At 40.1% G+C, this 24,973-nt stretch overlaps 1 protein-coding gene across 4 annotated transcripts in view; it reads left to right on the top strand.

Annotated features, from left to right (window-relative positions):
• arhgap4b (Rho GTPase activating protein 4b) overlaps positions 1 to 24,973 on the top strand; it is a 42,509-nt gene that overhangs the window by 10,751 nt on the left and 6,785 nt on the right. For 2 of the 4 annotated variants that reach the window (XM_075476128.1, XM_075476129.1), the window contains exons 3-23: positions 2,999 to 3,170; positions 3,278 to 3,440; positions 5,431 to 5,493; positions 5,608 to 5,781; positions 5,971 to 6,099; positions 6,356 to 6,577; positions 8,502 to 8,603; positions 8,783 to 8,968; positions 9,051 to 9,135; positions 10,453 to 10,480; positions 10,739 to 10,835; positions 15,959 to 16,019; positions 16,138 to 16,215; positions 17,434 to 17,562; positions 18,670 to 18,775; positions 18,899 to 19,126; positions 20,642 to 20,697; positions 20,855 to 21,026; positions 22,583 to 22,672; positions 22,861 to 22,968; positions 24,809 to 24,899. In XM_075476128.1, coding sequence (XP_075332243.1) covers positions 2,999 to 3,170; positions 3,278 to 3,440; positions 5,431 to 5,493; positions 5,608 to 5,781; positions 5,971 to 6,099; positions 6,356 to 6,577; positions 8,502 to 8,603; positions 8,783 to 8,968; positions 9,051 to 9,135; positions 10,453 to 10,480; positions 10,739 to 10,835; positions 15,959 to 16,019; positions 16,138 to 16,215; positions 17,434 to 17,562; positions 18,670 to 18,775; positions 18,899 to 19,126; positions 20,642 to 20,697; positions 20,855 to 21,026; positions 22,583 to 22,672; positions 22,861 to 22,968; positions 24,809 to 24,899 — 2,540 coding nt within the window. Of the gene's footprint in view, positions 1 to 2,998; positions 3,171 to 3,277; positions 3,441 to 5,430; positions 5,494 to 5,607; positions 5,782 to 5,970; positions 6,100 to 6,355; positions 6,578 to 8,501; positions 8,604 to 8,782; positions 8,969 to 9,050; positions 9,136 to 10,452; positions 10,481 to 10,738; positions 10,836 to 11,310; positions 11,339 to 15,958; positions 16,020 to 16,137; positions 16,216 to 17,433; positions 17,563 to 18,669; positions 18,776 to 18,898; positions 19,127 to 20,641; positions 20,698 to 20,854; positions 21,027 to 22,582; positions 22,673 to 22,860; positions 22,969 to 24,808; positions 24,900 to 24,973 lie in introns of all 4 variants that reach the window. The other 2 variants (XM_075476130.1, XM_075476131.1) reach the window with 2 other exon arrangements.

Genomic DNA, 24,973 nt, shown 5'->3' with positions numbered 1-24,973 from the left:
AGATTGCAGAGGGTGTTATAATGATATAATACAGCAAAATTATTTATATATTGTTGGTTGTGAACTAGTTGGGATACTTTTTAAAATGTAAATAAACACAGAATGTAATGATTTGAAAATCTCAGAAATCTATATTTTTTCACAGAAGGGCATGGAAAACATAAAAAGTTTTACTATTTTATTATTCATTTGAAAAATATCAGATGATCTTTAATTTGATGGCAGCAACACGGCAACAAAAGGCTGGGAAAGTTAGTGATACTAAGAAGAAACAGCTGGAGTGGAGGAACATGTTGCAACTAATAATGTTAATCAGCAACAGGTCAGTAACATGTTTGGGTAGAAAAAGAGAACCTTAGAGAGGCAGAGTCTCTGTTCAGCAGTCTGCAAAAGACTGTGTGGAGCAAATTTAGAACAATGGGCCTCATACAACAACCGTTCGTACACACAGATTTTTTCTTAAGTCGTGCGTACGAGTGATTTAAGAGAATTTTCGCATTCACCAATCTTTTCGTATTTTACGTTTTCTTTCAGGTACGAAAAGAATTTACGAGTGATCCAGACCTGTCGTAGGAGTTTCGTAAAATAGTCCGTTGTTATTCGAATCAAGTTTGCTTGACTAATGGATTGTATATTTAATTACTTTGAAGAAAACATACATTATACCCCATAATGATGCTGACATTATTCTGTGTGAGTTCAATTATGCACTAATTGAAGGTTAATTTGAATCTGTATATAACAAGGTCAATGGGAAGCGTAACCAGCGGCTGACTTGCTACTTTTGGATGCCTTAGTGCATGTGTGCTCCGAGACCGTGTAGACAGAGGAATGGCTGACATCGGGATTTATTTTGCCAAGGACTGTGCTGCTGCAAATATGCAGCTTGCTAGAGCCACGACTCCAGAGAGAAACACGCCGATCAAACCCAATTCCACCACACGCCCAGGTCCTCACCACCCTTGGATTTTTGGCCACTGAAACCTTTCAGAGGGAGATTGGAGACAGATCGGGGGTGTCCCAGTCCTCTGTGAGTCGTGCGCTCCCCTTTGTCATCAAAACTCTCATCAGTTTATCACCCATGGTACATCAGATTCCCATACACCGCTGTCCCACAAGAACAAATTAACTTTCATGCCGTGGCTGGACTGCCAATCATAATTGGAGCACGAGACACATATACGCATCAAAGCACCCGTGCTGTTGTGGAGCGCACTGAGCTGAAGGCCAGGTGGGTGTGTCTCGATACAGGGGGGGGGGGCAAACTGCTCTATAGCCCAGAGAAGGCATGCCAGATTTGCACAATATTGCCATGAACGAGGGTCTCCACCTGAACCAGCCCAGGCAGACCAGAAGGTGTGGTGCCAGAAGACCCCCCTCATGGGCCGCCCCATCAAAGTGCCATCATGATGAGGCAGCAACTGATTGCACGGCTTTAGTTGCAGTCATCGAGCGCCTGGCCATGGCGAGACGTTTTGTTTTTAAGCCATTTTCATATAAAACCATTTCTTCTTTACAGTATTTCGGTGACATTACGAACTACAGGTGACACGGTATTAACAGCACTCCTAATTGCGTCCCATTTCTTCGCTTTAGCAGGTTCTGTAATTCCACTGCTGACGCTGCTAAAAATGACAGATTTTCCTTTCTGGATCTCTGAAAGCAGAACTTCAATCTCAGAGCCCGTAAAGTTGTTCTTTTTGCACCTTGATGCCATTCTCATGACTCAACACTCAACACTTCCTGGCACAGGAGAGAGGAAGCACAGCTCCTAATACGGTATCATTTAGGGCGTGCAGAATGCTAATATACTATCCTCGTGCACGTGAACTTAGATACGCACGGGTGGCATTCATCATTTACGCAGGTCGTTTTAAACACTTTTTCCGAAGTTAAGAGCATTCTTAAAAAAAAAAAAGTAAGAGAGATTTAGAATAAAAATACGAAAATGTTCTTGCATGAGGCCCATTGATCCCAAACACAGCAGCAGATCTACAACAGAATGTCTGAAAAGAATCAAGGTGTTGCAATGGTTCAGTCAGAGTCCAAACCTCAACCTGACTGACATGCTGTGGTGGGACCTTCAGAGAGCTGTGCAGAAACCAATGCTGCAAACCTCAAACCTTAAGTTATTGTTGCTAAAGTTGGTTTTACAAGCTGTTGAATCATAGGGTGGAGTTATGGGTGTGAGATAAGTGGGTATACTTCTTATTTCTAACTTTACTTTCTTCAAGCGGCCTGTCCAGCAACTAATAAACACACTGTGCTATAATCAGTGTCAGGGTTTGTGCTATATTTATATGACCTTAAAATGGGCCAGTCGTACTATATTTGCACATTATCACACATCCTCTGCAGCTTAGACTCAGGGAGTAAAGTTCAGTATCGAAATGATGCGTAAACCTAATCAACACATCCAGTGAAGGCAACTACAACTACCCTGTGAGAACAACGGGGCACGTCTTTGCCTTTGTAGGTCAAAAAACTGACTAGCCTCACAGTACTGAATGTAATGCACATCACAAAGGATTTGGTGGGTATACTCTACTGACTGATGACTCTGAAATAACAGGATATACATGTTTTTGTTTAATTGATCATTTTGTTCTTATAATTTTGTTCATTTGAGGTTAAAACTACTTAAAAACTTTAGAATTTGAATTGAACGAGGGTTTATTTACCTTTTTACATGCCTGTATATTTATAGACTCCTGTTTTTAGGCTGTTTTTCTGAACTCGGCCTCAGTTCTTTGAGGTACTAAATAGTAAATTATCCTTATTCCAACTTATCCCAACTGAGAAATGTTTGTTGGATTCAGTAAAAATATATGAATCTTTTTTTTTTTGGTAACAGAAAACAAATAGTTACATATTTCATGTAAAAACACTCACCTCCAGCTTAAGAAGCTTAAGATCCTGTGCACATCCATCTGTGTTCAGCGCTCATGATTATATATTTCTGAAATGGTTCCCCTCCTCTTTCTCTGTTACATCTCAGACCTGAGGGCCCAGCTGACAGACCAGATGAAGATCTTGGACTCTCAGGTGGAGGTGAAACAGCAGCAGCTCTCAGACCTGTCTGAGTTTCTCCGACGGCGGGGCGACATCGAGGCTGAATATGCCCGAGCCCTCGACAAACTAACTGAGCGCTTCACCCACAAGACTAAAAAGTAAGCGCATGCTTTACTGCGCATCCAAATATGTCCTTCGACGGTCTCTGGTGGCTCTTTGTGAGTCATCACGTCATAAGCTCAAGGATTACTATTTAATTCTGCAGGAAGGAGCAGTGGGGTCAGTCCGTGTGTCAGGTCTGGTCAGTCTTGCTGACTCAGACCCGTCTGGAGAGCCGGGAACACGCCGCACTGGGTGACACCTGCTGCAACACGCTCACACTGAGGCTGGCACACAGTACAGAGGACACGCACCGGCTGCACAAACGGGTGAGAGGATGCTTTGTATACGGAGGAAGACATAATGGAGAATCTGGTCCACACAACTCAGTACTGTTGGAATTAAGCTCATAACACTATTAAACTCTATACCGTAAACCATGGAAATAAAGCTTTGAGTCGGGTTTCTCTTTACAGTCTTATATAAGTTAATCTTTTTTTAAATAAAGCACTATCTAAGATAAAGGATATATCTGTAATTTATCTTCACAGTACTATCCTGTGTACTGTAAAGCACACCACTATAGTAACACAGCAAATAGCGTCTAACAATGAACCACTGAAATCTCTCCGCTCTGCATCCTGTGTGAACAACGAGCCCCGTGTTTGATGCATACATTCCCTGACAGATCATTTATGTAATGTAAAACTATACGCATTTGTCTCCACTCATTAGTTTCCAAGCTTAAAAAGTGAACATATTTTCATGGCCAACACAGTCTCATGACTCAACTCGTGACAGCTATGTTAGCCCATATCCCAGAACAGTATAGTTTGACAAAAAAAGGCTCAAAACATGTAAACTAATTGTTGTTTTTTGGACAGAGTGGCTTTTAGAGTAGGAAGGGGTGGGTGTTGGAGGTACTAGTCCACAGTCCTATTTGTAATGGTAACACAGGGGCATTAGCAGTCTTGTGCATTTTATAAAGTGCACAGTATGATTTTGCTCAAATTACAGGTTGCCTGACAAGCTCGTTATTTCTTGTCATGGTTGAAAAGTGAGCAGAATCTTAACGAGGCCACTGGCGGTTTTAAAGCAGCTAGGAGGTGTTGTTAGGCCCAACGCCAAGCAGAGCAAGATGTTTTTAGCATCCTCACTGTCACTGTCAGCTCAACATTTAATATGTTATTGCTACTAATGACTAAGAAATGCTTTAAAAAAACAGCATGAAAGTGACGTTATTTTTCTCCCAAGAAGTATAGTTCTTGAAAAGTTGTAGAAGTGATGCATTTATTTTGTTGCATAGTTACTCATTTACAGATTGTCTGGTATTTTGAGAATGCATTTACAACTTTATTGTCAAGAGTTAAGTCACAAGATTGAAACCCCATCCAGAAACAGAACAGAAAAATACTTTATTCCCAATGTCTTTGTGCTAAAAAAAGAAGTGAAAACAATCCTTTGTATCTGTGTGTCAGAACTGCTTGGGTATATATTTTGCCAGTGTGTGTAAAGAGAGATATGTATGCTTTTAAATCCTTTGTTTAATTCTGTGTTGGGGATAAAGGTGCTGCGGCAGTCTGGGACACGTGTCCAGCACTCACCACTACCAACTCATTATTCAAGATTAAACTAGTTTCAAACCTTTCTTTGGCGTTAGTGTACTTTTCACACATTTCAGATGTCCATTGACATCAGAGATGCTCCACTGACTCGTCACTTTTAACCCATATTATGATAAAGGAGTTTAAACTAGCTCCACCTCCAACATATTTAACAGACAACATACACACAGATCCTTCATTATAAGGGATCAAATCAGAACTTTTACTTTAGCAGTAATGGTAGTTTTTTTTGTCCAGAACCTTTACTTGTAATGGAGTATTTTTTTAATGCTATGCTAGTATTTCTGCTTAAGTAAAGGATCTGAGTCATCATCCACCACGTTTTATGTGTCATCGGCTGGATTTGATGGTTAACATTGTGGTTATCCTCTCTAGTTGAATGTGCATGGTTATCTAACTGCCTTATCCTCAGATGGTTACTAATAGTGAAGTACATTTGACGCATCTTTGCACCTGTTAGTCTATCCTTGCATTTAAAAGAAAGCAACCGGCCCTACAGCTTATCGATAATCAATAATCATGTACATAAACTGACATTGAAAAGCAGCAAACTATGGGATTATGGTAACGTACATACTAGAGCTAAGCAGATTACAGGTGTGTGTTATATATGAATGCTATTTCTTTCAAATTATCGCTATTTAGACAAAACCGTTGTATCTTTTTGGCTAACACTCTGTAATGATCATTGCAGAGCAAAGAGGTTGGAACCCAGATGCAGGATGAGTTGCTGAAGGTCACCACTGAACTGCAGACGGTGAGCACCACATGTTCGCACCCCAAATGTAACAAATTAAAACACCTAATAGCAGTCACAGCATATGGACACTCATAATACTCATGTGGAGTTTGTGTTGTTGTGTTGATTTAGGCTCTGAAGACATATAACCAGTACCACACAGACTGCCTGATAGCTGAGGGGAAACTGAAGGAAGCCGAGCGATTGGAGGAGAGACACACCGGTAAATCGGCTGAGCTCGGCCCCGGCCAATTGGTGGGGCAGAGGCGAAGCTCAGTCAAGAAGATGGAGCGATTAATGGAAAAGGTGTGTGTTTGACATTATGAGAAAGAAAAAACAAGCCACAGGAAGTCTCGCAGTGTGGTTTCTACATGATCAGCCACTTCCTCTTCCTGTTTTTTTCTGTGTATTTACTTTGTAAATGGACTGTCTTTGTTGGCAGGCATGTTCACTTCTCTGACTTCACACTTTGTTTTGTGTGTATGTGCACGGCAGAGGCACGGCAGAGTGCAGGAAACTCAGCTGAAGTGTACCAAGGCTCGCAATGACTACCTGCTGAATTTGACAGCGGCAAATGCAGCCATGAACAAGTACTACCTGCAGGACATCAGCACTCTCATTGATGTAAGAAACGGGCAAACCGTTCAGTGGTTTTCACTGACACTTGTTCTTCTTTTCTTTAAAGAAGCTGGGATATTAAAGGAAGAAATTATAAAGAATTCCCTGTCAAAAAAATTTAAATCTTCCCCATATTTTTTGTCTTCCCCTGCTCCATCTTGTCACTCTTCCATTATATTTGATTCCCCCTTCTTCCACTCTTGTTTCTCTCTTCCCTTCATACTTCCACCCATCATTTTTTTTGCTCCCCTCCTCTCGGCAGTGCTGTGACCTTGGTTTCCATTTGTCCATGGAGAGGGTGATGAAGTGCTACATGGCAAGTAGGTGGCGCATTCAGAAGACAGAGGAGACGGGCCTTAAACAGCTGGAGGCTGCCGTAACATCCCTGGATCAGAGTGGAGACAGGGACGCGTTGCTACAGCAACACGATGCTGCCTTCTGCCTCCCATTTCGATTCAATTACCACCCACACGAGGGAGACCAGGTGAGATCACGTTGAATCGTGTAAACTTGTGTGATGATGCTGAAATGTCACTTTTTCCATTACACATATAGCATTTACTATATTGAGCAATAGACTCTTGGATATCCACCATGAATGCCAGTTCTATGTACTTAGGATTTATCTTTAAATCACTGGTATGATAATTTACTTGCTTGCTTCACGCTGGGATCGGTGCTTTGTCCTGCAAGGAATGCTCTCCACTTTCCTGCGCCTACTACTGTTGTTGCCTGGTTAGCTGTTGTTTTGTTTGGCTAAAAATGTTCGAGTAATGAAGGGAGAAAGAAGATTATTGTAAGAAACTGAATTGCACAAGATCTGCTGATTAACAAGCGGATATAGTGTCAACATCTGATCCCTCCTTTTTTGGCCCATTTATTTAGGTGAACAAACTATATACTTCAGCAGTGTTACCATTTTATGGAGTTATATGTGCAGTGGGTTTTATTAGTCACCATGTTAATCATAAGGATTTGCTATTATCTCAAACTTAAAACCATTTAAAAAAACAAAAATCTTTTGGATCGTTAGTTATGAGGAGTAGAAATGGACTGAGAAATAATTTCACACATTAATCCTACTGGGCATATAAAGATGGGATCCTGATGTTTAAAGCCAGGGTCCATGCATATAAAGAAAAGCTTCAGAGCGAGCAGGAAGACAATATGGAGTGTAGACAAACTCGTGCATGACATTATGGACAATGGAAAGTTTGCTTGTTAAAATTTATAATCACCTAAAAGTGACAGACGCATGAAAAATGGAAAAAAAATTTTCAGTCTTAATTAGTTTTGCATGTATTACTTCGCCAAATAGCATGAGTTCATTATACTTTTTTATATTAGCTGCATAAATTAGCATATCTTGCTAATTAGCTACTCATAGCAGTCAGCTTCTGTAGGTAGCAAAGCGTGGTTTAGCTGAGGTAGCTATTTGTACATGACACTGACGGTTAAGGCTGGTAGCTCTGACATATTCTTTGACTTGATTTTGGAAGTTTATACCTCAGTAATTACAGCCAAACTCATCCCCAATTAGTCCTCATTAACAGAATTTGGCTAATCGTAACCAGTGTTGCTTGACAAACATGTCTTTCAGTGATGAATATCCAAACTAGCTTTTGGTTTGGACTGTTAGTATTATACTATACTTTTACAGCCATAATGTGCTTACTGTATTTAAGATCCCATTATATGTTTCTTACTTTAAAAGTTGTCAGGAACTGCCAAAGTTAGCTTTTGCTAATGTGCTAAGCTAATTAAATCCATTAGCTGCAGTCAATTTAATTTCCATCTCTCATCAAATATATTCACACGCTTTTTTGACCTAGGGGTGCATTCACTTATGTAGTAATTATGAAGTTTGTCTGGTAAATCTGCCATTTATTTTAGCATTTGCTATGCTAGACTGGATAGTCTGCAATGCAATAGCAGCTAAGTTGTGGGGTTTAAACCTGTGCCTGTTTTTAATAATGAATGTGATGCCCTTTTGCTTATTTTACATTTACTGTAGTCCTCGCTAACTCCTGCATAATCAGCATTTAAAGTGGACCTTAAAGCAACATTAGAGAATATTAAGGACCTTAGAAACTACGTGCTTTATGCTAATTTTGAAGTACGTAGGCTTTTCTTGTGCACATTCCTCGGTCTATAACTGCCCTAGAGCGCCTTGGGCTGAGATACCGCTGTTCAGGACTTTGGTTTCCAGCCTCACATCACACCATTTAGCTTTATGGTTATTTGACATATTTTTGGGGGAACTTTAATATGTACAGGGCTCACATAGAGGTTTGTTTTAATGGCAGCGGTGTTACATCCCACAACTGTATGAGGAACCAGCTTTTTCATTGGTTTGAACAGTATGATCTTTCATTTTGTTAAATCATTTTGTGTTTTGTGTATTTCAGGTGTGTGAGGTGAGTGCGGAGAGCCAGGTGAGGTACGAGCTGGAGACCAGGTTCCAGCAGCTTCAGTCTCGCCTTGCTGCCGTTACGTTGGAAACAGAGGAGGTCAGTTTATTGTTCTCAGTGCTTGTTTCCATTGTGATCTTTCTTGTCCCTGTAGGTCAGTCAGCGAGCGTGTGAGTGAGCATCAGCGTGAAACTTCACAACACGAACAAAATGAAAAATTGATTTAAAAGAAGAAAAAAAAACAGAAATAACTGATTAACATTTTGCCATTTTATCAGGTCAGTAAAACGCTTAAAGCCACACTTGCAGCCCTTCTGGACACGATATGCGACACCGACTGTAACCCCTCCTCTGAGGTGGCCAGCACCCTATCACACGAGCCCCCTGGAGGAAGCAGCGTCCAGAAACTCACCCTTGCTAAGCGTCGAGCCAATCAACAGGAGACAGAGACATACTACTTTACAGTGCGTTGGTTGAAGACTTTCCCTCCATACAAATGATTTAAATTGTCCTGAATATGATTAATTACTCATATTTCTGATATAGAAAGTGAAGGAGTTCCTCACCAGCAGTTCTCTGGCCTCCAAACTTCAAGCCAAACATGATATTCTACACGATGCCATACAGAAAGGTACTCTTATCCCATATATGCTGATTATATGAATGTTGTTGTGATGATGCTACTTATCAGCTCTGTGAGAGGTGAAAATACTAGGGCTGGGCAACGATTACAATTTTTAATCTAATTAATCACATGATTTCCCTGATTAATCACGATTAATCGCATTTGTACGCAAAATCCAAAAATGAATTCAAAAGTAGTGTATAGCTTTTAGCATTTAGTTTTATTTTAAATGTGCTGCCATATGAATGAAAGTGCCATAACATTTGTTGTGCAAACACACTTTTAACATCAGCATCTTTCTGTAGTTTTTATGTAGAAGCCTCGCTCCACTGTCTGTTTCCTTGAATGACTTGCTGCTATCAGTTGTGTGTTTTGCCTTTAAGTGATATTTTAGACTGGAACTACTACGGTGAGAAGACAATTCAACTTGACAGTGTTTACAGATGACTTTGGTTCTGTCGACTCCGCCGTCTGGAAGAACTTTAAAATGGCCGAGTAAAAGTTCCGTACCCTTCTCCATGTTTGGTGGATCCGCCGATTACTTTCTTTTCCGGTTCCACAGCAGACAGCAACAGACTTTTACAAAATAAAAGCCTGTGAGCAACAGACTTTTCCAATAATAAAATAAATAAATAAAAATAAAAAACTGCGTTAATGTGCGATAAAATATTTTTCAACGTTAAATAATTAGCGAGTTAACGCGATAATAACGAGTTAACTCGCCCAGCCCTAGAAAATACATAACCTTAAATTCAACATGTCCACTGAAAGTTTAGTTAGTCTAGTGGTGTTGTGCGTCTTCATGTGTACGAGCCACTGACTTTAAGGCCATGCTGTTTTTCTTTTGAGGACAATCTGCCAGCAGAGAAATTGGGGACTTTTTTAAGGGGGATTTGTAAGACACAAAGCACTCAACTAAACTTCCCTTTCATGGTGTTTTATTTAAATTTTTAAATTTAGTTTACATGACTAATCCCTGCTAATTTAGCAGAAGATCGACAGTTAGAGCATGAAACCGTCCATCTATATTTAGTGAAAGATTTTCTCAAAATGATAAATTTTTTATCTCTGAGACATTTCTCTGTAATCTTTTTTGAAACACGCTGTGTAAGCTCCCATCTTTCTAACACTGTGAACCCTTATGTTATTGACATTTTCACCGTCCCAACTGATGCATCCTCAGGTGACACCGCCTGAGGACATACACCCCCTCTGGTGACTCAGTCATGTGCAGTTTGACTGCAGAATCAGCTGTTTTGTCATGCTCTGCATGTATTTGAGTCACGCATTAAATCAGATGTTTTCTGTTTCTTTTTTTTCCAGCTGAGGCCGTCGACAGCGACCCTTCCAGGTAAACAGTGTGTTTCCACAGCTGAGAATAAAGCGAGTGTGTCTGAGAGACATGGAGAGAGCAGAGAGGACAGGGCGGGGGGAGAAGGGCAGTGAACCAAATTTAACATTTTGATCAATGTTTCTGCTCTGTGTAGAAGTTAATTTGTAAAGGGGGAACACTTTAACTGATGACAGGAGTTATCAACATTGTTAGATCTTGGCTATCATTAAACACATGTAAACTGGGATTATGCATTTCATTTGTTATATTTCCCAGAACGCAATGTGCTCGGTCAGTCCGTGTTCGGAAGTCCAGACCTGTTTCCCAATTCTGCCACACACTCTTCACCACAGACATACTCTCCTACATACAGGTAACACAAACAAACAAACAAACAAACCCTTATTTTTTACTTCCCTTCTTTGTTTGCTGCACTCCGCTGCAATGCTGCTCAACCCTTCAGAGGAAATCGTTTAAGGAATCCTGATGCAGAAGAAATGGGGGTTGGGGGTTCTTGCAGCACATGCACACTGACAGTCCAACCCCCCCCTCACCCCCAGTGTACAGACCGCTGCCTTCATACTTCTGGTCATGCTTGTAGCTTACTGCTGGCTCTCTCTCCTTTCAATCCACCCCCTTTTATCTCTTCCACTGTCGCTTGTGAAAGGGATTAAAATGCACTGGCCTCTTTGCTGCCTCCTCTCAACTTCTCTACTGAGTGCGTGTGTGCTTGTGTGCACCTCTTCCCACTGCTTCTAAATCTTTATTCCCCTTATTTTCACTCTTCCCCCTCTTCTAATCTCTGCTTTTTTCTCTGTCCCCGCTCTGCTGTGCTTGGCTTTGTGCAGAAGAAGAAGGAGAATGTCGCGGACGCAGGTACCCACAGTACCATCTGTGCCTGCTCATAAGCTGCGTGAAGGCAGCGTAGAACACACTGAAGTCATGTCCAACACATTTTTGCAGGACAGTTTTAGAAAGTTTGAGAAATAAGCAGACAAATTTCATTCTGCATGAAATAATTTTCTTTTTATATGTTTGCTTTATTTCTTGTTCAAATTGAAAGAAAAGGTGGATTCTACACTCTGCATGACGACTCTCAGGCTGTTCAGACTTGGTATCATCATGAGTTTTGAGGGTTTCGAACACAAGTGAACAGCTTTAAGTAGAACCGCGGGTCCAGAACAGTTGTGACACTTTGTAAAATGTAAATAAAACAGAATGCAATGATTTGCAAATCTCGTAAACAACATGTCTCAGAAAGATTTGGATAGGAGCAACAAGAAGCTGGGAAAGTAACTGGTACTAAAGAGAAAAAGCTGGAGGAACATGTTGTAACTAATTAGGATAATTGGCAACAGGTCGGTAACGTGATTGGGTATGAATAGAGCACCTTAGAGAGGCAGAGTCTCTCAGAAGTAAAGATGAGCTGAAGTTTGGAAATCTATAAAGAAAACAGTGTCAACAAGACTTTGACTATTCCATCACCTACAGAACATATTATCATCAAAAGATTCAGAGAACCTGGAAACATTTTGGTACTGGATGCCTGTGATCTTCAGGCCCTCTTTATTAAAAACAGACCTGATTCTGTCCTGGAAATCACTGCAAGGGCTCAGGAACACTTCCAGAAATCATAGTCTGTGAACGCAGTTCACCGTGACATAGACGAATGCAGGTTAAAGCTCAATCATGCAAAGGAGAAGCCATGTGTGAACATGATCCAGAAACACTGCTATCTTCTCTGGAACAAAGCTCGTTTAAAATGGCCTGAAAGTGGAAAACTGTTCTGTGGTCGGATGAATCAAAATGTTATATTCTGAGTGCATTGGTACCTACTGAATTTGCAGCCAGCACATCTGGAGAACCACCATCTATACTAAATTGTATGCACAGATTTTAGAGCGACGTATGCTCCAATATAGATGATGGCTTTTTCAGGGAAGGCCTTGTATATCTCAGCAAGACAAAGTTAAACCACATTCTGCATCTTCTGCATCTGTGACAGCAGCATGGCTTCGTAGTATAAAAGTGCGGATGCTGGACTGATGTGCCTGAAGCTGAACCAGGACTGTTGAGCAGCTGGAATCCCACATCAACATTCCTCCAACTGGTCTCTGCAGTTCCCAGATTTTTATGGACTGTCAGCTCTTTTTAAACATTTGATCTCTTTTTAATCTCCTGTTGTGAGGGAAATATTGGTTTGTGAGATTTGCAAAAATCATCACATTCTGTTTTTTGTCCATTTCATGCAATATGATTAGACCTAGCATTAAAGTGTGTCCTCAAAAGGCAACAACACACCATCAGCTGTCTACTCAGTAGTAATTAATACATTTAGTGACATTAACTCTGTCGTTATCATGGCAATAACGCGTGTCGCATTCACCTGACTCCCATTCATTGTGGTGTTGTTTTACCTTTCTCTGAGCTCAGTTATGCAACAGATGTGATGTTAGAGAAATAAATGGAGCATGAAGTATTGATTTGTGATGTTGCAGAGCTTCGTGTCAGCGCACCTCTGCTGACACACAAACAGAAGCTTTTAAAGCAGTCTCTGCATAACAGATTGAAAACATATGTTCACAATAAATAGCAAGTACACTGCCTGTAATACATCCATCAGATGTGTGTGTGTGCGCTGCAATGTGAAACAACACATTCCCCGCCTCGCTCGACGTTCCACTTTAAGTTCTGCTTTGTTGTATTGAAAAAACAGTTTTTAGGAACAGAATTAGATCCGACTTGACTCTAACTCTTCAGGAAAAGACCATTAAAAGACAACTTCGTTGATCTGGAGCTTTTGAACCATGCTTACAGCTGCTCTGTTCGCTGTAGCAGCAGAAATAAAAACAAAAAACAAGAACAAGGTTTTCTGTAAATGATAGATACTGCTCTTTATAGAAAATCCTTTTTTTCCCCAGAATTTGGGGTTTATGGCCGTAGAACATCTCTAAATCTGGTGCATTTTGTGAAATCACACCTATATTAAAGGTGTTCACTTATGATTGGGTCACCCTGGATGCATGTTAGCATCAGGTCCTCACAGATGCTCTCAAGCTGCTACTAGCAGCTAGTTTAGCATCTGAGGAGTAGGGATTAAGTAAGCAATAGTGTTAAACTGTTTTACTCAAAATACATGTGCAGGGGTGTTACACTCTGCACATCTGCAAGCATGGGGGACTCTGATGGGTTCAACATGACGTAAATGTCATCATCAGAAGGTGTGCGGGAAGCTCTGCGCTGACATTAGCATACAAAGATATCTGTAAAAACATCTCTGGTGCCAGCAAATTGTACAAATGTGTCCTCATCCGACGGGTTTCTTTTCCTACAAAGACTTTATAAAGAAATAACCTAATCATAAAATACAATTTCATCGTTCAGAGCTCAGAATATCTCTGAATGTTTCCTGGTATTACGTAGGTTGTGTGTTTCTGCTCTCTGGATTTAATGATATCGGCATCTTGGTGGTAACATTAACATTTCACTGGGCTCAGTAAGTTAAAATATTCCCTGTTACTTGAAGGGGAAGTTTTTTTTTTTTTAAAACCTGGACCTTATTTCTGGCATAAAATACGTTCATCTACTCCCCGATAACAGTTTGGGGAAATCGGCGTCATTCGGAAGATATTTAGATTTCTTGAGATCCACGTGTATCCATATAACGGGAGAGAACAGGGCAGAGACAATACAGCCTCTAAATAAGGCATTATCTGTCTTTATTTCACCAATACTTTAAGACCAATGAATGAATGAACACGTACTATTGCACTGTTAGCTCATAGCTGCCGTGTTGTTGTTATCGGGGGCTTTCTACACACGCGTCTACTGGAATGACGTCATTGACGCGCGCCGCTGCAGCACAGCTCATTCACTCCATCATACTCAAAGTCGTCGTCCACGTCGTCAATATCTCAGAAATATTCTGCCATGTTGCACAAATATAGCGGTAGCAAACTCCGTGTGAAGTTAGCCAACCGTCACAGAGCAGAGTAAATAAAAAAAACGAACTTCTCATTTAAACTTTACAACCTTAACAGAACTTACACAGACTGTAAATATACTGTACAGCATACAATCAGTTCAATTGAAATCAAATAAGTTGAGAAGTGACTATATGCCGACTCTGTTTTTAGGAACAAATGGTTGCATATTTCTAAACGAGAGGTTCATATACATCTTCATATACGTGTAAATAAGAAGCCGAATGTTCATACAAAGTGCGTAAGAATCCTTAGATGAATGCAATCTTGTTCTCTGTGTGGTTACAGGAGATTAAATCTTGTGACAGAGGTTAAGAGTTTTACATTTTTAGACACAATGTGGGTGCTGTACAGACTGTGCTGCATTTAGGACTCACGGGACATCAGCCCGCTTTGTTTTCTGGCATGAATCCACATTCGTCTTCTGCTTTTGGGCGGTTTGTTGGAGTTAAACTTCGTCTTTGTTTAGGAGCTTGTTTCTTCCAAAAAAGCTGGGAGGAGCACCGCTTTCTGCCCCCTGGTTGCACACCTCTGTGATGATGACACGTCATAAGGGTGAAATAATACTTTGAAAATAAAAAACTATTTCTGCAGACGATGTGGAAAACGGTGTTTAAAGTCAATTAAATTACCGACAGAGGTTCGATCAAGTTGAATTCAGATTTATTAAATAACACTAATCCCTACTTTTTTTCAATAAACAAAGTTTACAAAGTATAACAAACATCTTCAGCCTCAGTTAAACATAACTGAATAACGTTTATCTTTGCAGAGATCTCCATACCGTGACTACAATTAGCGCTTTTGACTTTTTTTCTCCAGTGTTTGAATGTAGTAGATGCTATTTAAATTGAAGCACAGGTAAAATACCCTAAAAATTGCAAATACTGAAGTAAAAGTAAATATATTGTTTCTAAATAATTCAAGTGCACAAAAATAAACAGGACTACATTTAATTTGTTACTTCTGTCTTTGCTTTACGTCTTACAAAGTCTAAAAGCAGGGATAGGGAGCAACTCTTGTTCTGTATGAAAGTAAAAAGAAGTGTCTTTAAATGTCTGATTTGAACAACCAGAAGGCAGAGCAAAGCAGGCTGCCCCATGTTTCCTGTCTGAGTGCAAAGCTATGCTAAGCTAACAGCTGCTGGCTGGAGCTTCATATCATAACCGGCTCGTACAGGAGCTGAATGTTGGTCTTCTTATCTAATTTTTACAAAGAAAACAAACAAACAGCAGATATTGTATCATTGTTTTTCAGCTGATTCCTGTCTTTTAACAGATGAGGTTAGCAAAGTTTCCTATAAGACTGATGTAATATTGTTGCATTTAAGAGGAAAACAGAGGCAGATGCCGCTTCAGCACCTCAGTTTAGATAAAACCTGCATTAATATTGGTCATGCTGTGAATCTTATAACCCATTCTGTCTCTTCACAACATATTTCACTGTTAAAGGTGTCATCTTTGTCCTCTTTATTTGACTCTGTACACTTACTCTGTCCATTTTTCTTCTCCAGAGCTCTGGGCAGCAGATTCCTGTGGTGGTTGAAAGCTGCATCCGCTTCATAAACCTCCACGGTGAGTCAGTTTTTGTGATATAACAGGAAGACGTACAGGCAGAGCTCGAGATGAAGGGAGTGAGTCGGTGGAAGTTTGTGAATGTGTGGTGAATATAATGTTGACATGTATGTTTCAGGCCTCCACCATGAGGGCATTTTCAGAGTTCCTGGGTCACAGAGGGAGGTTAACCTCATTAGAGACGCATTTGAGAGAGGTAAATGTTCATATTATTGTACAAACACGTTAAGTGGAGTCTCAGTCAAAAGATGACCATCCAGGCTTGATAGAATTTTCAAATTAAATCTGTCAAATTCCTCATTCTTTCACCTGGTTTTATTGCTAGTAGTGAAAGCACAGTCCTGTGAGCTGAATTATGAGGTCAGTGAGGAGGTTACAATCTCATCCTCTCCAAGCTTGTTGTACCCTTTCCAGCTGAAGCTTTTAACTGTAAGGTGGAACTAGAATGACCTGAAATATCTCAAGCCAATGATATTTTATGAGAAAGTCATTTTATGTGTTCTGACAAAAATAGAAACGCTGTAACGACAAAGAAACTCTAAGGCCACATTTACACATAGCCGGGTATTTAGAGAAACGAATATTTCCCCCCCTCCGTTTTCAATAATAACATTGTGCACACAACATCGTTTTCAAAAAACTTCTCATTTACATCAACACACATAAATACGCCGTCAAGCGCCATAATAACTCTGCCAAACCTATTGGCGGCAGTGTAGGGAAAGGAATAAAGCCATGCAAGCCAATAAAAATCCTCAGAATCGAGGACTTTCCTCATGTGAAGGAGGAGATAACGCGAGCAAATATCACAACAAAACTGAAGGCAATAAGAGGGAAATATAGACAGTCAGTGGATACTGGACGCAGGAGCGGCCACGGAAGAGTGGTGCTCCTCTGTTTTGAACTGTGCGAGCAGGTTTGGGTGGCAAATGCAATAAGGCCAGAATCGTTTGCACAAACGTAAAAATGAGTAGAACTTTAACATCATCCATGATAATCCTGATCAGTAGCCAAACAAACTGTAAACATAAGGCGCTCGCATGACGTTAAGCATTTTCTGGCGCATAATGTGACGTTTAAGAACCTAAAACGCCGTTTCTCCCAGTTGACACGGCAACACATAACCGGCGTTATCAGAAATCTCCACTTTGGCCGGAGGTTTTAGAAATAATCGTTTTCTGTGATTAAAAACGGTGTTTTGGTGTAAATGAGAGGCCAAACCGCAGGAAAATATCTGCGTCTTCCTGTCGTGTAAACGGGGCCTGAGTCTCTTTTGAGTTCTCCTTTGAGCAGCTCTTGAAGGACTCGTTTAGTTCCAGAGCAGCTAAATATTCGACTGTACCAAGAAGTGGATTCACAGGTGTATGGCTGCATTGATCCATTCATACCAGAGGTCTGTCTGAACTCCCTGCAGGAGACGATCCTCTGTCTGACAGTGAGTGTGACCTGGACTCTGTGGCTGGTGTGTTGAAGCTGTACTTCAGGGGCCTCGAGCCTCCCCTCTTCCCCTATGACAGCTACTCTCAGCTGCTGGAGTGTGTCCGTAAGATGCCTTTATGTGACCTTTTATATCTGTCTGTGTGTGTTCCTGTTTTCAGGTCAGACGTCGGTTTCACTTGTTTTTTTTTTTGTTGTTGGGTGTTTTCACTCGCGTGGTTATTTGTGAAACATTTCCGTTTCTAGATGCTTTTTCAAGCCCGTTTAAGCTGAGTCATATAAAGAAGAACAAGTTTTTTTGTATCTATGAAAAACAGCAAAGATAACAGTTTGACAGACAGAAAACAGGATTTCTGCAGCAACAAGGTGATTCCCAAAGAGCTGTTAGCTGAAAACTTGGCATATCTCAGCATGGTGTGCAGTGGAGGACAAAAGAAGAAGTGTCAGGCCTAAAGAACTATCTACAGCAGATGAACAGGATCTGAAAGTGATGTCCTTAAGAAAGAGGAAAAAATCCAGCAAAGACCTGACACAGGAGCTGAGAGATGCATCTGAAACAGGGAGAAAAGGCTGAGCTGTGCCAAAGGACACAAGAAGTGGGCTGAAAATCAGTGGCAGCAGGTCTGATGGAGGGATGAATCCTCCCCAGAGCCCAGACCTCAACATTACTGAAGCAGTGTGGGATCATGTTGGCAGAGAACGCAACAAAAGGCAGCCCACATCCAAAGAAGAGCTTTGGGATGTCCTTCAAGGAGCCTGGAGAACTATTCCTGAAGACTCCTTAAAGAAAGGACAGAAAGCTCGTCTCAGATGGTTCAGGCTGTGTATTCATTTTTGTGCGTTTTGGCAAATCACTGCAACTATTTCCTGTGTTCCTGTCAATAAAAATAAATGACAGGTGGCTCGAGACTTTTGCACTGAACTGTAGGTCTGTGCAGGTACAGTTGTAGCCTCATCAAGTGACTTGCTTTTTGGAGAAAATCTCTTTTGAAAAAAGGAACCTTTCATGCAGAATGATGCAACCGCTACACTCTGTACTGACTCACCTGGGCCCAAATTCGTTTGTCAGTACAGACTCTGAATCACATTTTGCACATATGAGTTGTGAATTTTTCTTTTCATCATCCCAGCCATCGGTGGTTAAAGTACTTTGTCGTGACATTTCATAAATTCTGAATGTTTTGGTGACTTGTGCATTTCCTGTTGTATTCAGAAATCGAGGAGGACGCAGAGAAAGCTGCCCAGATTAAAGCGATTATTTCCACTTTCCCACGGCCTCTCCTCATCGTGATGCGTTACCTCTTTGCTTTTCTCAACCAGTAAGCTGCAGCAGAACCCAGTGTGGGATGTTCTCTCATTTCTAATATCTGCCATGGTTATAAAACCACACACTCACACCAAAAATAGCTACTCACCATGTGCGTGATGCCTTTCTTTTCCAGTGTGTCTCAGTACAGCGATGAAAACATGATGCAGCCCTACAACCTGGCCGTTTGCTTCGGTCCGAGCCTCCTGAGGGGGTTGGACTCTGATGATGCTGTTGCTAGGCAGCCACAGGTTAATGACCTCGTAAAAACCATGATCCTCCAGCACGACATCATCTTCCCCAGCCAATCAGAGCAGCCGGGCCCTGTTTACGAGAAGCACATGACTCTGGAGCAGGAATACTGGTGAGAGATAAGTCGTCGATAACGTGAATTTGGGATTTCCTGTCAAATTATGGCCGCCATCTTGAGAGAGGACGTGTCAAAGGCAGGAAAATTAAGTAAAGATCCTCACCAAATTTCACAATTTTTTCTTTCGTTGGCATTAGCCACCAATTCTGGACTCATTTGTTGGTAAAAGTAGCCAATTTAGGCTTTTTAGCACTGTCCATGTAACGTTTTGTTCAATTTGTTTTCCATTTGTTCAGAAATTCTCCAGATATTTATCTTTCTTTTTAATCTTAAATTGGTCATGTTTTGGTTGTTGCTTTGGAGTTTGATTTTTAACAAAATAAAATCATTTCTCACTATTATACTCAGAACAGTTGAATGGTTGGACTGTACCATTATTATCCAGCTGTGGGAGACCACAGCCATCCACAGAACCTGTCCTGCCTTTACTACTACACATTAATGCTGACCATCTTTGAATATTGTGTGAATATTAAGTCAGGATAAGGATTGTTTTTGTTGATCTTTGTATTCTCACAGGAATGCAGTGTAATGAGAGTTTACCTTTTTACTCTCTATATTCAAATTATTTAAACAAAATTACATTTTTCACAACTCTGATGCCGTATACACCAGTTTCTCAGCTTCAGGGACAAGTCTAAAACTGGTTTCTATGTTTTGGGTCGATTGAATGATTCTAACTTCAATGTTTAAACAAATCTGTCTATGTATAACACCCCACCCCCCCACCTGTATGTGGTTTGTACCGTTTGTTTACCACAGACTGTGTCACGTTTGTTTGTAGCAGTATCGAAAAGGCATGTCCGAGCAGAACTTGAACATGAATCAAGACGTAAAACCGTGACAAAAATGTGATCCAAGGATCTAACAGGGAGCAAATTAAATAGGGTAGTATACATGCTGAGTCATGACTGACATGTAAGAAAATAAGAAGGAAGCACAGCCAAAAAACACTGAATATGGATGTCCAAAAACTACCAAAAAGACCCAAAGAACACAACAAAACCCATAATCCATTACCGACTTTTGTTGCTCTCCTCAGATGACCTTTAGTTAAAGAACAATTGGCAACAGCCTTCTTGCTTTAGAGTTTTTCTCTTCGTGTTACACTTTACAAATCAGTCTGAGATGGCTCCAAATATATAAAGCAGCTTCTTCCTCAAACCTCTTTTCCATGGTTCATCATCCTAAAACAGCATTTCCTGCACAGCCAAAGGCATTCCAGTGCAGCCTGCAAAACTGTGTGTAAAACCTGCTTAATGCTACTAAATCTATTCTTTAATAGCATTGAACTCAGGCCTCCAGCCTATAAACAGCATAATGTGCCACAAACCGGCTGCTGCCAGTTTTCTTTTCTGTAACTCTCGCCGCAGGATTAAGTTTTGAATGTGACGCTGTGATCAGTGGATTGTATAAGGAGAGGCTGTGGTGTTGCAGTTCTAGTTCGCGTGCCTAACAGAAGAGGAACCGTGCTTGACCCCCTACTTTCATTTTTGTCCTTATGTGCAGTGAACCGATAACAGAGGAGGGAGATGGAGAGACTGAGCCTCTGCCCAGCGAGGACGGTCAGTGCACACACACAAACATCAGACACAGGCTGTGCATCTCACACCCTCTTTCACTCAAATGTAACGCAAACCCTTTTAGATAACCACTTTTGATATCATTTATGCAGGAATCGTGAGAATTTTGGGTGAAATTTGGTTAAAAATGTATGTGCAGAGTGGGAGGCGGTGGCGATGTTCGACTACGTGGCCAGATCTCCAGCAGAGCTTTCCTTCAAGCAGGGGGAGACGCTCACGCTTCACAGCAAGGCCTCCTCTGATTGGTGGAGAGGCGAAGTGGGAGGGGTTAAGGGTCTCATCCCTCACAAGTACATCAGTGTGCTGGAAGGGTGAGTGACATTTCTATATGTCAGAGCCACTCTGGCAAGCATTGCTAAGATAATCCTTGATCTTTTTTTTTAGATTAGATTCATCTTTATTGTCAAAGAGCACGTACAGGTACAAGCCAATGAAATGCAGTTAGCATCCAACCAGAAGTGCAAAGGTGTGCATTTTATATATACAGAATAAATAATATTCACATAGTATACATAGAATATATACATATATACATATACTTGAAATGGATCTTACGTTTGTTGCATGGCACACTTTAAATTTGATCTTAATTGAGACTGAACACAACAATTATTGCTTTAATTATTGCTGAAAGAGGAAGGCAACATAAAATAGATCCAACTGTAAGAAGATTGGACAAATTACAAATTTTGTGCCAGTCAAATCTATATTGCGAAATCAGTTGCTTGTCGTTTATGTACTGTATATAATAGGTTCACCCTGTAAGAGAGCACGTTTTTATCCTGATGTGTTCATTTCTTGTGTTGTCATAAACTCTGCCACACTGTGGTTAAGAGACGGTTGAAGATACCTCACGATTTTCTCCTTCTGTTGGTTGCAAAGCTCTTTTGTGCAACGATGAACTGATTTTAAAGAATTTGTTAAGTACAAAGTAAAGGCAGTGAGAAAATCTGAAATACTTATCAAGGAAAGTGAATAGTGGATTTTTTTTCAGGTAGGTTCCCAGGGTAATGATGAGTAATTTACACAAAGTGAATGATTAAACATTTTGAGAAATGCATTTATTTACTTTCTCTGGTAATGTTGAATATAAGCCTGCCCATTAAATGTTCACCGTAAACTAGAATACACTTAGTTTAGCATAGATTTAGATAAAAACAGAGTAGGTGAAGTATAAATGTGCTGGACTATATAGTAACCAGTTAGCTTAGCTTTATGCTAAGCTAAGGCGGCTAATGTGCTTTTGTAATGTGCTGATCATATATTTATTTATTAGCAAATAACCAGCTAATGTGTTTTGTGTTTTGCTAAGCTAGCTAAGATAGTTAACTTGTCTTAGCTATATGCTAAGTTAACTTACATCTCACTTGCTTTGTTTTTGTTTTATGCTAAACTAAGTCAGCCGTGTCTAAGATAAGCTAACATGCTACCGGCTATCTCTGTATGACCGTATCAGTTTTCACACCCAAAATGAAGACCGTCACCTTCTCCTTTACAACTGGCAATAAACACTAAAAAATGGTTAAAAATAACCATTCATACGTGACAATGGTTTACTTAAAATTCCTCAGGCGCATTCATTAGTTTGTTGCTGAATTTCAACATGCTTTTTCTTGTTAGCGTCCAGGTTCAGAGCAGTTGGAAATGGAAATACCCGAGGAAAAAAACATAAATCACCAATTTGAATCATCATTGATTCAGGCATTTTGTTCAGTCCACGTGTACTTTTTTTAACTCTTCTTCTGGTCCCTCCCACAATCCTTTTGATGCTCAGCCTTTATTCCATAGTTAAATTGTTTTGATTTGACTTTTTCTTGTGAAATACAGTATACACTTTAAATATCTTCCTTTTCTTCTCCATCCTCAGGTCAGAACGAGGGAAAAGAGATGAAGGAGGAGGAGGAGGCAGCACTGGAAACCTGTCAGCTGAAGATCCACATATGGAGAATACAACTCGGTATACACAGAGATTTATACTGACTCACTCAAATTCACCCCTGAATGTGTTCACACACCAAATAACACATATAATACGCTTGGACTCACACTCAAACCGCATTATGGTGCACAAACACATATGCAAAGAACCTCACAAGCAGTAGTAGACAAAGAACAAAGCCATAAAGTTTCGGCATGTCTTGACAGGATGCGGGTGAACAGTGATAGTGCTTCGTTGCCAGGGAGACAGAGAGGAAGTGAGGGGAGCCCAAGTCGAAAGCCACAAACTTCCTCTGCCACAAGACACCTTCCAGTGTAAGCCTAACACACACTGAGCATACTGAATTACAGTAGATCCAATTAATTTCATATAGACAAAAGACAAAAGAACCTCAAAGATTCCCAAAGAGTTTATTTAGCTCTCACGAGTTAATTTCTCTAATCCTAAAGTCTCTCATGGAAAATAAAGTGGGTGTTTAACTTGCTGAAAGTTTAAAACCGGATCCTGTTCCAGTTAAAGTTTCCACCCTATAAACAAACTGTTACAAATTTTCCTTACACACAGTCAAACTATGCTCGTACAAAATAAATCTTACATTAAATTGCAGTGTTAGCTTAAAACATGTGTTTCAGTTAGTATCTAATTGCCTTGCTAAGTTTATTGTCACGTTTTTATTACCTTAAAAAAAAACATTTATATCAGCACTATTTGGCCTTCTGCCTGCAAGAATTGGCATGCTGTTCAAACGGTGGTGAAGAAGAAGAAGAAAGTTGCAGAATTAGTGGAATTTTGTTGCTTTATGAGAAGCTTCAGCGTACACCTTTGAGAAATGGAGGATTATAGTTTATATAAGGAATGCAAGAACAGCTGATAGGTGGGCTATGAATAAACCTTGCCAAAGAAGCAAAACCATGAGGAGGCAAAGATAATTTAGGATAGGCAAAAAGGTGCAAAGCAAGAATAAACATTAGTGTGGCCTCTCCCAGATGAGAAGAGCTGATGAGGAGCAAAGATCATTGGAGTGAACATGAAGTTAACGGGTAATTTAGCCTACCAGTATAGATGCAATTGACTAATTGATATCAGCACTTGTTGCACACTGTTACTTTAACGGTGGCATTGTGATAATTAAAACCATAAGTCATTTGCCAAGTCAATATTTATAAAACCATGGTTTAAAGAACACTTATTTGGCTGAAATCAGAGGCACCTCTTTCGTTTGAAATGCTGACAAACTGTAGTAAATTTTAATACCAGCACAAAGAGCATTAGAGATGTTATGCTAGTAGCAGCTAGTTAGCTATTAGCTTACAAGCTAATAATAGAAGCTACTTGAAATGTCATGACTGACCTTGAAGTTTTTCAAGTTTTAATACCTCAAATATTCAGTTAGCTGTTTTATTACATAACTGCTTCTGATAAAATGTCAAAATTCTAATATTTGGTTGTCGGATTAATCAGATCCTCTGAAGTAAAGATCAGATTCTTCACATGGTGTAGCCTATAGTCAACATGGGTATATTTAAGACTTATGGGGGAATCTCTTAAATTTCCCTGAACTTTAATAGCTACTATTAGCTTTATTATATGGCTCACTTTGTCTTATATATGTATATATATATATATATATATATACATGTATTCACATATGTGAATAAAACTGGTTCCCTGAATGGAGAAACACAACAAACATAGCAAAGAAAATCACCTGATCTGTCCTCCGAGTTCTGCTCAACCCTTTAATGTCAGCATGTTTCGGTTAATTGTTTTACTTCCTGCGACCTGTCTATATTGGTTCACTTTCACTGTTCTCCTTAAGTTTTACATTCAGGGAAAATAATCTAAAAACCCATTTTAGACAAACTGTCCACCACCAAACTTCAGACAAAGTTAGCCGTTGGCTCTACTGGCATTAACAACTTAAAAAGACCCTTCATGAGTTGGTGGAAACCAAAGTACAACTACAAAGAGAGTAAATATTTGACTTAAAAGTCATAAATGCACCTAAAAAAAAAGTGAATTTGTGTTTTTTGTCTTATCTGTGAAATTACAACATATCATCAACATTGTGAGGATGGCAGTGTAATAAATTGAGTAGCTCTCTATGAATATGAAATTGGTTATCCCCCTGGTCACCTTTTATCCGTCTTCCAGGTCTCAAGAGCGAAGACACACTTTGGATACTGTGAGGCAGGGCAGCTGCAGACTCCCAGACAGACCTCCAGAAAGAGCACCAATTGATAAGGTTAGTAGTTAATCCTATTCAAGAATATATTTAATTAAAATTGAGTGAGGTTCTTTATTCTTCCACCTGTTTTC

The sequence above is a fragment of the Odontesthes bonariensis genome, chromosome 10 (assembly GCF_027942865.1).
Source record: "Odontesthes bonariensis isolate fOdoBon6 chromosome 10, fOdoBon6.hap1, whole genome shotgun sequence".
Classification (NCBI taxonomy): Eukaryota; Metazoa; Chordata; class Actinopteri; order Atheriniformes; family Atherinopsidae; genus Odontesthes; species Odontesthes bonariensis.
Note: the sequence above shows the minus strand (reverse complement) of the source record. Positions and strands in the feature narration are given on the sequence as shown.